Raw genomic sequence first — 14627 nt, forward strand, 5'->3', positions numbered from 1 at the left:
AAGACTGCCGATTGGTGTTCTGTATTGGCAAATGACGCTAAACTTTGATAAATGGACGTATACGCATGTCGCAAGAAAACGAGCAGTTCAAGCACTCCATTACGCGGTTGATGCACAAGTGCTAACTGAAGTTGTTTCTAGTACCAGTAAGCCCCTAGCAGCCGTAATTATCAACAGAGTAATGACTCTGTGCGTCCGACCCAGACAGGGCACGTCCGTCCTACCAGTTACACTATTCTTGAACTTGTTAGGATGTACACTCGCGTCTGACACATGCAACCGTGCGCCCATGTCGCCCAATGGCAAATTTCCAGCGGTATCGTATTCCAGCGGTGTCGTTTCATGACATCATGACAGAAACTTGCTATTTTCTTCGTGCACGCGTCCAAATGAATGGCCATCTTTAATGGTTTCACCATCGCTGCTTGTAGGGCAGATTGGCCAGATCTAGTGGGTGCTCTAGCACCACGTACTTCAGTGATCGACAAAATTGAAATGGTGCTGACAAGCTGGTGGTGGTACAGAGAGCACCGTACCACGCTACAACGCTCTGCTAAGCCTTCAATATTTGTCTACACCATTTAGGGTTTTCACCTGAGTCACCCCCGTACCAGGACTGCGTCCTGCAGCGTGTCTTATTGGATGCCTTGCAACCAAACGAGTATAGCGCTCTCTCTCCTTTTATTCGTTCAGGTTCGTTTTTCATTTCGGTACCGACACGAATGTGGTCGTGAACCAGTTCCTAAACCAGCTCAATACGGGACCTGAACCATCTTAATACGGAGCCCCATACGGGGTGACCACCGCGCAGCAGGTGACAAACGACAATGACGGAAAAAAATTATAGCAGAGCGTGGTTTCGATCCACGGACCTCCGGGTTACGAGCCCAGCGCGCTTCCGCTGCGCCACTCTGCCACGGCATTTACAAGAAATAATTGAATATAATAATAATACTTTATTGAATAAGGGGGATATGGTTATTAAGGAAAAAAGAAAAGGAAGGTCAGCCAGACGCCTGCCTGCTGTCGTATATGCACAATAGACGACGACTAGCGCGAACTGTTCAATGCTGTTAACGTCACTAAACGTTCTGCCGTTCTACGGGCTGGTCGTCTCCTTCACTTCTGTCCTCTATCAGTATACGCCCGACCACGACATGGTGGCAGCGGTCAGTGGTTACTGATCCCACGTCTCAGCTTACAATACTGCCGCGACTGGCTGGCGCAGCCCTTCTGCATACCATGCCGAACGAGGACCCGACTCCAGGAACTTCTGCCACGTCGACGGGTATCGCACACTTCCTCCTCCTTCAACTCCTTCGTGATCGAACTCCCTGAGAGGTTCGACGTCCGCCATCCCGAGAGTTGGAAACAGACATATGTTGGCCGAGACATATGTCGACACAGTTCCCATAGAAGTAGCCCCATGACGCACATTCCCCAGGGCGTCAGTCGTGACGCTGCCCACATCTGTTAGGCCGAAAACGGCGAGTTCTTTCACCATCACCACCACCACCACCGGAAACGGTGGATTGTGAGGTGGGAGCGGTACCGCGTCATATCGGGCCTCCAGAAGCAGGGTGTCGACACGCACATCAATACGTTTCTGTACGCCATGGGAGGCGAATCGGAGGATGTCATGGTCTCTCAACGACTCGGCGATGAGGAAGTGATGGACTACCACAAGCTGAAGTCATGTTTCGAGAAAACACTTCATTCCGAGGCGCAACGTCATTTTCGAACGCGCGCGCTTCAACCAGCGCAGCCAGCTAGAATATGAGGTCGTCGAGGATCTACATCGTCTGGCAGAGAGCTGCGACTTCGCATCCCTGAAGGACGAACTTAACCGAGACCGGTTAGTCGTATGACTCCGGGACAAGAATTTGAGCGAGAAGCTTCAGTTGGAAGCTAATCTGACTTTGGAGAGAGCAGCCAACGCGGCTTGCCAGTCGGAAACTGTGAAGGGCCAACAGCCTGTTGTTCGGAGAAATGATCTCTCTACCTAGACAGCCATGCCTGCGCTTAACGCGGTACCTCAACATCCTAGCCAGCGGACCAACAACTCTCGACTGACTCGCCGATCCACCCCTCGTCACTCAGCTGGACAAAGCGTTCAGCAACGGAGCGCCTGCAGGTGGTGTGTGTGGTGTGGGTCAGCGCAGTCACACGAAAGAGCACAGTGTCCGGCACAAGGAAAGCACTGCACGCTTTGCCAGAAGCTTGGACATTTCGCAACGGTCTGCCTGTCGTGCAAGGCCAACGAGTCAGGGAAACAGCCCCGCAGAAAGCGTGCTGGTCCCTCTCGGGGACTAGCTCCGAAGACCGTCTTGTAGGAGGTCTTCCTAGGCGCGATCAGTAACACATCGGCCACCACCGATCCCTGGTTCATCACAGCTCGGGTCCAGGTCACCGACGTCCGGTTTAAAATGGATACAGGTACGGATGTGACAGCTGTACCGGCATCAGCTCTGCCGCCCAACGTTCTGCAATGCGTGATACGGCTACTAAGGTACTCTACGGACCGGGACGGTCCAAGATTGGCACATTGGGACAGCTTGAAGCCGACATAACATGGAATGAACGGACAACCCGTCAGGATGTTTTTGTCATCCGAAACCTACAGCATGCGCGTGTCGGACGTCCGGCCATCCAGTCACTCAACGTGCTTCGGCAAATCCTCGCAGTGGAAGAAAGCTCTACAAGCGACCCCATTGCGTGCAGTTGTTCGGACCGTTAGGACGTATATAAATACGGCGTACGACATCAGGCTGCAACGCCACACGCCGTGAATTATCCCAGACGGGTACCCATTTCCATACTGCACAGTGTGCAAGCAAACTTAAAGCGGATGGAAGGTCTCGGTATTATCCACCAAGTCGGCCACCCTACAGCTTGGTGTGCGCCGATGGTCGTAGCAAAGAAGAAGGATGGGAAACTACGTATCTGCGTAGATTACGCAGAACTGAACAAAGAATTCATGTGCGAGAGGCTGATCATCCCAGTGCCGGAGGGGAATTTATGCCATATCAGCGTCGCCAAGCTCTTCAACAAGCTTGATGCAAACACCGGGTACTGGCAGGTGCCTCTTTCCTTCGCCATCTCCGAGATCCCACCTCCGAGATGTCCACGGTGTTAGGGCGATGCCTGGGATTTCCACAGTTCCCGAATAGTCTACGCATCTTGGAAGGCTTAGAAGGCGCGTCCTGTCATATGGACCACATTCTGATCTACGGCAAAGACGAAGCCGAACACGATCGACGCCAGGAAGCCGTGCTGAGGACGCTAGCCAAAGCGGGTGTAACACTCAACCCACAAAAGTGTAACTTTCGGAAAACCAGGATAGAATTCCTTGACCACATCCTGGATGCCGAGGGTATATCCGCGCACCCGGCGAAAGCAGAGGCTGTCCGTCGTCTGCCACCGCCGAGAAATGTAGCGGAGCTACGATCATTTTTCGGCATGGTGAACCACCTCATGAAGTTCCTACCTGGGTTAGCGGAAAAGACCAAGCCATAAAGTGACCTCGTGTCACAGCATGCGGCGCGGCTGTGAGGCCCCCTAAAGAGGGCACCAGCAAACTCCTAAGTCAGTGTCCTAATTTACTTTCAATAATTAACGTTTTAATTATAAAATCTACAGGGCCATCCCAATGAGAACATCTGGTCCCTTCGGTCACCTGATACCGTTACTGTTTTCAGAACAAAAATCTGTTCGATAGATCGTCCGCGAAAAATTCGAGAAGGAACACCATTTTCTTCTTTATTTTGTTAATTGTGCATTTTCGGAGACGCGTCTTTCACTCCCAATGTGCGAGAGTAAAAGAGCCACTATCGCCTCTCGCGTCCTGGAAAAAGATGAAAGAAAGCAGAAAATGAAACCCAAGGTACGGGCTGTTCCGATAGCGTTACCCCATAATTTTTTTTTTCTTTCCGCAAGTTCATCATCTTCGACACAGGAGGCGGCACTCTGCTCCACTGTGGTGGAAAAGGGCAGGGTTATGAAAATTTCATGGAGGGTAATAAAATGCGCGAGTGTATCAGGACGTTTCGGTTCATAAGCAGCTGGAGCTCAGAACTGCTGAGCATAAATGCTGAAAAAGCTAAATTCGGGAAAATCATTCACGGTGTCCATCACCTGCACTTACACTTCATGGTTACTTCAGTCACACGGGAGGGGGGGGGGGACCTAAAGTTGCCGTCTCACCGCATGACACATTTCCTGATTGCATCGAGTGACTTTCACTACTGAACTGCGCTGCATCATAGCATTGCCCAAGTCGTGAATGTCGTGCGTATAGCATGCAACAACAGCTTTATTTTGATGGGGATGACAGGGGTGTTCCATGGCCAGAGGCTATGCACTACCTATTTATAATCGTAAGGAAGATTGTATTTTTAGTAATCATGACAATAGATATTACAAACCACCACTAAGATTCATATTTTTCACGGTCATATATGGTCCGTACCAGTGGCGGATCCAAGGGAGGGGGGGCACAAAACGTCAGTAGTTTATACATTGGATTTCCCTCTCTCCCCTCTTCTACTACGCTCTGGGACAAAAACTGCCCTCCCCCAAACCGAGTGTTTGGATCCGCCCCTATCCAGTACATAAAGATGAATCTCTTTTGATGTCAGAAGTGTTCACAATGTTGGTCAGTGTTATTCATCTAAATTAAGGTGCAGACAGGTGCTTTCTCGCAAGTGTCTAAACTAGACCATGTGAGTAAAATACATTTATTGTGAAGTGGCATAGAGAACGATGTAGAACTGAAAAGCTGTCAGTATTGCACCACTGTTCTCACATAGTGCAGATTCCACTAGCAAGCCAAGGCGTACTCCTCATAGACGAAGGACGCGGCCCACAATAAGGGCTGCTTCACTAGTCGAGTCGATGACGTAGAAAAGGAAAGGATGTGCAGCGTGGAATTCCACAGGAGGCCTGCGGACTCCGAGTAAGTTGCGGCAATGAAAGACGCAATCGCCCAGGTTGTACCCGATGCCGTTCTCATCCACAAGCACACGTACTAATTGGAAAGCATTTCCCACGGGCAGAGAAGGACAACCATGTAAGCCACGGAAGTCGTGCCCCTGAGGAATTTTCTTGAACAGGTCACCTAAAACAGGTACAATCCGTTCAATGAGGTTGTCGGCAACATAACCAATACAGAGCCTATAACTAGTGTTGGGCGATCTGCACGTGAATTTTTTTACCTAGATGCCCTCTCCGCACCAAGAAAGCGTTGGGCACTAGTGAGAGACGCTGGACTGTGCACGTGTGTCGATATTGAAATATGTTCTACACGGGACAGTCCATGACTACGTTATCCGCTTGACCCAGAAGGAGGTAGCTGACTTGATTTTTCAAGTTAGTCCCGGCCAACGCCCACACACTTTACCCAACGGTGCTCCAGTGCTAGGATCCCCACAGGAAAGCCACTGAGATGTTTAGACTTCCAAAAAACGCGTCATGGTACCAATACAATACGATAGATTGCTGATTTTATTAAAATTGCAGGAATGAAGCCAAGCGAGAGACCGCTAAGCTAACCTGTGTTGCGGTCTCTTTACGCAGCACTATACACGGAATAATACCTTGTAGGATAGTCCCCAACATAGCAATCAATTAAAAACAGTCGCACGAACTTCAGCATTGTGAAAACATGATTAGTTTACTCAAAAGTGTTATATTACAATATTTCAAATAGGTAGGCTAGACACAGCTTGCTTCTTGCTTCGAATGATATCGAGTTCCATATCCTGGCACCAAAGTAGATCGTGCTACATAAACCGTAATTTGTTCTAAACAGTGGCAGACATGGCTGCATATTATCTGACCTTACGAAATATCACGTTGCTAGTGTCTCTTAGTTTAACAGAGTCAATAGTACTGTAGCCATAAACCAGCTAGCGCATAAGTAATACAATCTGACACATCATTAAGTGAAAAATCGATGAAAAATCGCATAGTATAACCTTAAACGCTTTCTTCCTGAGTAGTTAATTCGTATGGTAATCCTTTTACCTCTCCAGCGTACTGACGTCATCGTCACTGGTAGAGTGAACACCAGAGCGCTTTTTTTATGTCTCGGGGACAGATGTGAGATCTGGACAGTATTTTCTGTGGTGACCACAGGAAAGTCGCAGGAGTGGATGACAGCCTTCGCCACAGCAGTAAGGTGTGGGGGCGCATTGTCCTGGACCCTCTTCCGGAGTGTCAGTTCGTGTGGCATTGACCGCGTCCCGCAAGCGATAAATCAGAGTCGCGTAGTAGTGTATGCCCTTTCTTAGGTAATCGATGTGTAGCACGCCTTCCGAATACCCAAAAACCTGACCGTTGCTTTGCAGAGACCGAGCCTCTGGGAAGTGGTGGATCCATATTTCGTCCACAGACAAAAACTGGACACGGAAGACCGCGGTATCTCCTTTAAATCTCCTTGAACAGCTGAAGATTGTCACTGGATGTGGCGCAGCACATGCGGTTTTGACCATATACATAAGAAATCTTGGGACCCATTTGGCAGAGTTCTCCAGGCCAAGATGCGCGGAACTTCCTTTTTTACATGTTTGTGATCTAAGCGATGTCGACCCGGTGATCTGCATCCGTGCACACCATATAGGAATGTATTCTTGAGCGATCCCCTCCACAGGCCAGCCTGGACGGGGGTATTCTTCAAGGCTGTCCCGCGTTCCTTTCAATAGCGCGACCCACTCCTACGCCGTGCTGCAGATTGATTGATTCATTTATTCATTGATTCGGTTGGGTTGATTCGTTGTATGATGGGGCATCCTCCCAGAACGTCGCCACAATGTCTTGATGAATGCCTGCCGGAGTGCCCGTGCAAGTATTCAATGACCGCGCGGGCCTTCACTTTCATCATTTTAGATAAACTTCGTGGATCGCCACGTGCCAGCGGATACCACAGGAAAACCGGGTAGCGCGCATGCGTCGTTTTCTGGTGGCATCTTGAAGAGTGCCTGTGTCCTATGCTGAAGTTTCGTGTCTGTGCGCGCACTATACTCCTGTGTGAGGCCGTGAGCTTATGGAAGTCCTTCGTAGATACGTATGAGCCTTGAAGTTGACCTACTAACTCCAGCGTACACAAATCGCAGGATCTTTATAGAAAACGTTCGTCTTCGTACAGTCTGTTTGCCGTATCAATAAGGTTCTGACGTTATGAGCTAAAAGAAACTTTTCTAAAACTCCATAAGCACAACCCAAACGTGCCAAAACGTGTCAAATGCTATAAGCAAGGTGAACTCTTTCCTCACCTGCCTGCAAGACAGCACCATTGACATGTACCGTTGATATTAACGTGGATTTACGAAGTACTGTGTATTTAGGTTCCATGTCGAGGAACACCACGCACCTCCTCTACAACTGCATGTATCACGAAGCAGCCGACCATAAATGACCCGTGCACTTACCTAACCCAAGGCCGATGAAGAACAGTTTGAGACTCGTTAGCTGTTCCACAGAGAAACGGGGCAGACTGAGGTCAACAACCATGCCGCGCATCTGTCCCAAGAGCCAGTTGAGCTTCTGAGGGTTTACATCCTTCTCCAGTTGCAAAATTTGTCGCGGTTGCGAAGGAAGCAGGAACAACATGGATAAGTCGGCATCGTAAGAGACCCGTACCGCTTGAGCACGTAGTTCTCGTAAATACACATAGTTGTAGACTCCGCGTGTCGTCATCATGGCCACCGGGTTGATGTCCCCCTGGAAGTTGCGGAAGGGCTGCACCAGAGTACGCCTAGGGCTGGACCGTGCGCAATGGCGACCACGAAAGTTGAGCGCAGAAGCCACCACGACAGGTTCATCGGGACCACATTCCACATCGATGATGCGGTCAACCTCGCCTCTTGTCGCGTGCCGTGCCCAGAGTCGAAGCCGCTCGCTGGCCTGAGGCAAACCACGTGCAAATGCGAACATACACTGAGCAAGCTTCGAACAGTCGGATGGCCACATGTAAGAAAACAATGATCTTGTTCTTCAGTTTCCTTTCCTATCGCCGTTCATTATGGTTTGTATACATGAACAGCGTAGGAAACCCCAAACACACACGCAAGCAGCACAATGTACTGAAAGTCGAGTGCAATAGGGGTGGACGGGTAGGTGGAAGGCCTTGAACAGGCTCGTGAAACTAAAGAACATTGATAAGACACATACCGTCCACCCCTATTGCACTCGACTTTCAGTACATTGTGCCACTTGGGCAAGCACGTTTGTTCACGGACCATTTATCCGTGCCGAGAAATTCTCGTGGTGTCCTATTCTGGCCTGTTATTCACGCACAGGGCTCACCGTGTAGGTGCGCCCAGTGTGTACGCTGATGCTGATAAAAATACGAGATAAATGAAGAAGGAGAAGAGATGTACACTGGCTAAAACATAACTTCACCACATAGCACGCTCCTAGCCAACCATCATTCCGAACGATATCATTCTGTGCATTGATTTGTTGAAAATGGAAGGAGGCACCTATCTGGGACATATCATCTTGTCCCACATAGGCGCCTCCCCCTGTTTTGAACAAATCATGACACCTAACGATATCATTCGCTATGATGGTTGGCTAGGAGCGTTCTATGTGGTGAAGTTCTGTTTTAACAGTGTAGGCCAGCCTCAAGGACAGCGACCTTACAAGGTAGGGGCATAGTCTCATATACTACATGCCTGCCCAATGATCCCGGAACATACAGGCACAGGTCGTCTACAATAGCGGCGCTAGTTTCCTAGGTCGGTGATAGCTACCTCGATGCGATATCAGCAGTATTGGTCATGACGCCGTCTCCCTACACACAGATTGCAGATTACAACCGGTGGCGTCTGACAGGTGGAGAGAGATGACATGACATCCAAAAGAGACTGTACCAACGCTAACTGGCACGGCGTCTTTCGATAACCACTGACTTATCGAGCAATAACACAGCCTGCACAGCATGCGCCCATCCAGGACGCTTATCTCCGCAAAGAACTGTAGAGCAACGTATGCACCGAACACACGGCACCGTACACTTACGGGGTAGGCAAATGTTGTCACTGCTCTGACTGTCCGTGTTTCCAACCTAGGAAACTGCCACCTCCGCACGTTTGCGTGAACGGCCGCCTTTGCATCATTGGGCAGGCAGTAAGGGACGTGCGCTTCTCTAGGTGATGCTTCGAACACTGTTCGAACACTTCGCCAAAGTGGAAGAATTTTAACTCTTCGATCGCTTCCTGCATTGCCTTTTCATCACTACAGACTTCACTGCCATTCAGAAGAAGAAAAAAAAAAAAAAACAGATAAGAGAAGCACACGAAACGTGGATGATTCTTGTGGACAAAGCACGGCCGCTCCCCGTTCGTGAGTGTTCGTTTGCGGAAGCTACACGACCGCTTAGTGCCTGAGCACTTTCTCCGCTCCGAAACTTTACTGGCAGAGTGACGAAATTTGGGCTTGTTCCTATGAGACCATTCGAGAGGCTATACAGGCCCAAACAATTTAGGATTTGGGTCAGGCCTGTGTCAGTGTTCCTTCCATTGCATTATCTGATAGGGAGCTAACATACCTCGACACGTGTAAGAGTAGGAAAAACAACCGGCAGGTGGCCAGGAGTGTTTAAGCAGCTGATGCGACACGTTTCATTAAAGTGTTGGAAGTTCGCGCATGTGTTGCGTGTGTCCCCTCTTATGTCCTCGTCTTTATAGCGCTCAGCAACAATATGGAAACTTTACTGCATGCCCCCTATAGGCCTAGATACCAGTTTATGCTGTTCCTGCAGAACGGTAAGGTCCGTCTCTATGGCCTGTACCGTGAACCCGAGTGAAGCCTGTGAAAAGTGAAAACATAGGCACACGTCTTGAACACGGTGAGCACACGGATGATCTGAGAAAAAAAAAGCGAAGTCGGCTCACGGACGCGAAAAACGTCACGTTCGTGTGAAACAGGGGTCGAAACCGGAACTCAACCGGAACCGAAAACCGAAAAAAAAATCCCTCTCCTTGAACAAACCGAAACTGAACCGAAAAATATGATGCGGCAACCGGTTCGCCAGTCGGTAAAAACGCCTATACCTTCCAAGTCTATTGTTGCGCAGGTTCCGCACCAGCTCCCTGCATCGCTCGGAATCTTGCCGCATTCATAGAGCGGACAAACTGATAACCACGAAGTGGTGAGTCCATGCACCTCCTGCAGCCTCACCTTCACGACATCCCTGTACATTTTTGTGACTCGAGGTGTAAAAAAAAAAAAAAGACATGTGCTACACGACGGCTACACTTTGTATTGTTGTCTCGGCTGCTTCCTTTCATTCAGCGTTGCAGTGTGAAGGCGACGTAAATTTTAATAGTTCACAGTGATATCCACAAGCAACGCAGACCTCCAGCGACCACGGGAAAGAGGTTCGCGTGTGGTCCAGAGCATGGAGGAAGGAAACACGGGAGCGGCCTCTCGCCATCTTTTCAACGGGGAGCAGCGTGCCGGCCTGCGCGTGGGACATTGGGACGCTGCTATCTACCACGTGACCGCTTTCTTCTCTTTTTTCTCTTTAGAAATTGGCGATAGCCGTTTGCAGTAGAGTTCAATATTATGCTGTACGTCATGTCGCAGCACTTTTCGGTACAGCAAAGAATGATGTGCTGTGAACTGCATGGTTCTTTGTATACCTACGAAGTAGGCGAGGGAGTATGAGGAAGGAAGGAGGAGCAAGCCATCGCCGGAACCTGATATTACCTCTCACATGTGGTACACTGATTAGCAGAGTACACGTAAGCCGGTTCGAACCGATTAATATCGGTTCAAACTGTTATTTTGATTGCGCTGAACCCGAACCGAACCGATAACCTTGAACCGAAACTCGAGCCGAACCCCCAAAATAACGGCTCCGAGCCCTGGTGTGAATCCATCTCCCTACTGAACCGGAGCCGCGAAACAGAAGCAAAGGAGGGAGAGAAGTGTGACGCGAGGCGGACACCGAGGCGCCTAAAGTGCATTAAAGAAATGCATTCCCATTTAAGGTACCACACACCGTACCCGATCTCAGTGCATGAAAAGGAACGGGCGGTGCCCCTGCAGCCTGAGACCATGGGGAGATGTCAGACTTCACCTTCCGACTTCCGTGGACCTCCGTGGACGGCATGGAATTGTCCATACCTTTTCACGGAAATTTTCTTTCGGGACGCATTCCGTTCGTCCATTCAAGTTTTCCACGAGGTAGCTGGAGACTTCCGGTGTTGTCACGCATTCACACCCAACCATGACAACAGTGGCAAGGTCGAAGTCGTGTGTGCCCTCTGGATCGTTAAACAGCTCTGCAGACAGACGACGGAAGATGGGGCTGAGATCCCTGTCCAGATTGCCGCAATTGGTTGCCTTCTCCAGCATCGCCCTTGTGTCACCGGCCGATCCCTACACGTGAGGAGATTACAATTTTGCGTAGTTTGTAGGAGATAGTTAGTTCTACCAAGCAATGGGGTCGAGTATCGCCTGTTGCGATGAAACTCCCCACTCTCCAAGGCCGAAAATAAAGTTGTTGTTGTTGTTAGTTCACTTTTTGTAAGCTAGTCAGTCATATGACGCCAGTGTTGCTCTTTGTTGTAGGGTTGGGGCAAGATGAGACAGAAATTTGCAATTGAATATGATTTTTTTTATTTTTCGTGTCAAAAAGAGAGAGGGAAAAAAAAACTAGCCATAGGCACATTCTCAGGGGTCTAGAGCTTCCGACTTGTAAATGCAGAACGGGCGTAGCTGTTCTAATAACACGGAACAGGAATGCAAATTGTCTCCTCTTGCCCAACCCTCAGGGCAAGACGGGACATCGTGTGGGGTAAGATGAGACACGCAGTGCTAGTGAACTGTAGAAAAAAGTTTTTGCAATCCAAGCAGACAAAGTAAAGCCCGTGGGACCCTACACAACCCCCTTGAGCCCACCGCCCATATGATGTGCAATAAAACCACACAGAGGTCCTACTTTGCTCCACGGTCCTTTACAGACAAGGGAACCACCAGTCTGATGTGTCGCTGGCGGCTCGCTTTTGCGCGCGCTTCTGCTTTGGATATAACCTAGGAAACAGAAAATTTGCTGGAAAATCCTAGGCAATATGCAAAAAATGAATCTCTGAGGAACAAGCACAAAGCCACCTAATAGTTGACATATTCGTGTCTAAACTACGTTACATTTAAGTTGCATTAAACTTGAATTATATTAAATTGTCGCGTCATGCCCCGCGCATATCATTTGATGCATTTTTCTGTTCAACACCGGATAACCAATATTGCCCATATTTTGCATATATCTAGATAATTGAATAAAGAAATAGGATGTGGGCTTACATTGAAAGAATAAGCCTCCGAAACGCTGCTGCACAGATGACAAGATTAAGGACTACAGAAAATCGCGCCTTTGTTGCGGGTCTTTACATTCCAGGCAGAAGTAACCGATTTTTTTTCATTTCTCTCTCTCTCTCTCTCTCTCTTCAACGCGGTCACAGAGCCACTTATGAGTCAAGTTTGAAGTCTATGAAGCAACGCGTCTCTGAGACGGGCGTCGTCGAGCAAAAAATGTCGCGTTCTACCCCTTGTCTCATCTTGCCCCACCTTGCCGTATACGCCTTCATATGTAGACAAGAGCTGAAATGAACGTAAGAAAAAGTATGGTTGCATTGCGATGGAGCACCAAGCACATACAAGGCAACACTACGAAAATCAAGCTAGAACAGCCTGCCTTTTACGCATTGAGGCGGCTGTGGCAACAGCATGAAGGTGGACGCATATACGGGGTATAATTGGAGTAAAAGGTGGATTTCAACAAGATTGCATCACGATCCTGGTACTGCCTAGGTCGTAGAAAACTGACCCTCGTGCGGTGGTGGGTATAAGTGGATAAAAGGTTCACGTGTTAGGAGACACCGGTGCTGCTACGGTGCAGTCTGGCTTAGAAGTGAGGAAGTAGGCCGGGGACTGTTGTAGCCTTAGTTCGTATTGATGATATGCAACTTGCTCGAGGCACATACGGAGGAAAAGGTGGTTGTTCGGCGGCACTTTGCACGTTGCGACACATGCAACGCTCGGTCCTCGTTTCTTACTTCTTCCTATCGTAAATTTTCCGAGCTGCCAACCTACTTCCTCCTCACCTCAAACAATAACCTATCCTATAGTACAACTATGCACGTAATTACGATTCTCGATCCAGTTGTCCAGCGCGAGAAACCTAGTAGCTACAATGCCCATTAACCCCAAACCCAAACGCGAAATTGAGCCTCTGTGTGCAATAAGGGGATAAGTCGAAAAATCCCAAACCGAGAAAACTGCAAGTGAATATTTAGTAAAATAATTACAGATGAGTTCCCTAGAATAACGCAAATACAAAATGTGCAACATATATGCATGTGTCTACTCTACATGCATGTCTCGTTAGCATCGTTTCTGGGTGTGTGACTTAGCAGAAATTGAACAAAACCCAGGAGCATGACATATCCCCTTTTTCTGTATAACACCGCACGCACAGGGTTTACCTGCAGGAAAAAACAGAGTGTGACTTTCATGGTGTCGCCAAGACGGGCGAAGTTACCTTTGTGCAGTGCAGCAGCCTAGATCGAGATTATCATGCTGCTAAACAAGCACAATCTTGAAAATCATGTTCTTTATGGCCAGCAAAATATGACTTATTAGCATTGTGCACACGTTTTCCAGATAACAACGCTCAGTAGCACTGCTGACACGGTCACGTGAGGTAGGAAGAACATGGTTTTCGAGTGGAAGTCGAAGATCACTTCCGCATCGTAGCAAAATTTAAGCTACACCATTTGTATGCGTGTGTAGAAAAGGGGCCTGATCTGGCTGTCCATCCCACTGACACGCATGCATTTCCCGTTTCTTATCCTCCTATAGCGACTCAATAGATTGCAATACAGTCCTAAATTTTCTTTGACAGGTACATACTGGTATGTAGACGTCATTGCAACAAAAATACTAAAAAGGGGATAATTCGACTTATCCCCTTATTGCATACAGAGGTTCAATTGCACTACACATGGTTTACATTACGAATGACGTGCATTTGGAAACGGTGAGCGTGACAATGAACTTACCTTATGTAGTAAAACTAGCATATTTGCGATAGTGTATGGCGACACGACGATGTTCCTGTCGTTTGGGAGAAATTGCACGCAGCGGTAGCCCATTTGATTCATCTGATGAACAGCATCGCTGGACTGCATCGTCGAAGATGGTTCGGAAGCATCCTGCGTGGGCTCCGGGTGACTCATAATCAGCGTACTCGTCTGCACGACGGATCCAAGTTTCGTTCTCCCTAGCCTCTGCTGTGCATGGTTCTCGTGTCTTTGCTGTGCTTCTTCTTCTTGCTGTAAACTATGCGGAACAGAGACAATCGGCGACCACTGTGCGAAAGACTATTAGGTGAGAGTAGACATTGAAATCGATGTGTTGATGAAATGAATGCCATATTACCGCAAAAAGTGAGTGTCCAAATGACAGTATAGTGTATCAAGACAGAGATGGAAAATAGTCTGAAATAATTTACCAAAAATTGACGACGTGTGGAGGGAGTGCAATCTCAGTCATCCACAACGCCACCATCGACATCAACATCAAATGGCGTCATCATACTTGTATCTATCAAAGAATTC

At 48.5% G+C, this 14627-nt stretch overlaps 1 protein-coding gene and 1 non-coding gene across 2 annotated transcripts; both read right to left on the minus strand.

Moving 5' to 3' along the window:
* Positions 1-844: 844 nt before the first annotated feature.
* Positions 845-916, minus strand: Trnat-cgu (transfer RNA threonine (anticodon CGU)). Its single transcript has one exon. It is a non-coding gene; the product is annotated as a tRNA-Thr (tRNA).
* Positions 917-4717: 3801 nt separating this feature from the next.
* Positions 4718-14323, minus strand: LOC135374833 (leukocyte elastase inhibitor-like). The gene is made up of 4 exons (XM_064607766.1): positions 14070-14323; positions 11134-11388; positions 7428-7902; positions 4718-5116 (listed from the first exon to the last, which is right to left on the minus strand). Exons 1-4 carry the CDS (start codon positions 14244-14246, stop codon positions 4842-4844), a joined length of 1182 nt encoding a protein of 393 aa, XP_064463836.1. The 5' UTR covers positions 14247-14323; the 3' UTR covers positions 4718-4841.
* Positions 14324-14627: the final 304 nt, after the last annotated feature.

Source organism: Ornithodoros turicata, unplaced genomic scaffold (assembly GCF_037126465.1).
Source record: "Ornithodoros turicata isolate Travis unplaced genomic scaffold, ASM3712646v1 ctg00000746.1, whole genome shotgun sequence".
Lineage (NCBI taxonomy): Eukaryota > Metazoa > Arthropoda > Arachnida > Ixodida > Argasidae > Ornithodoros > Ornithodoros turicata.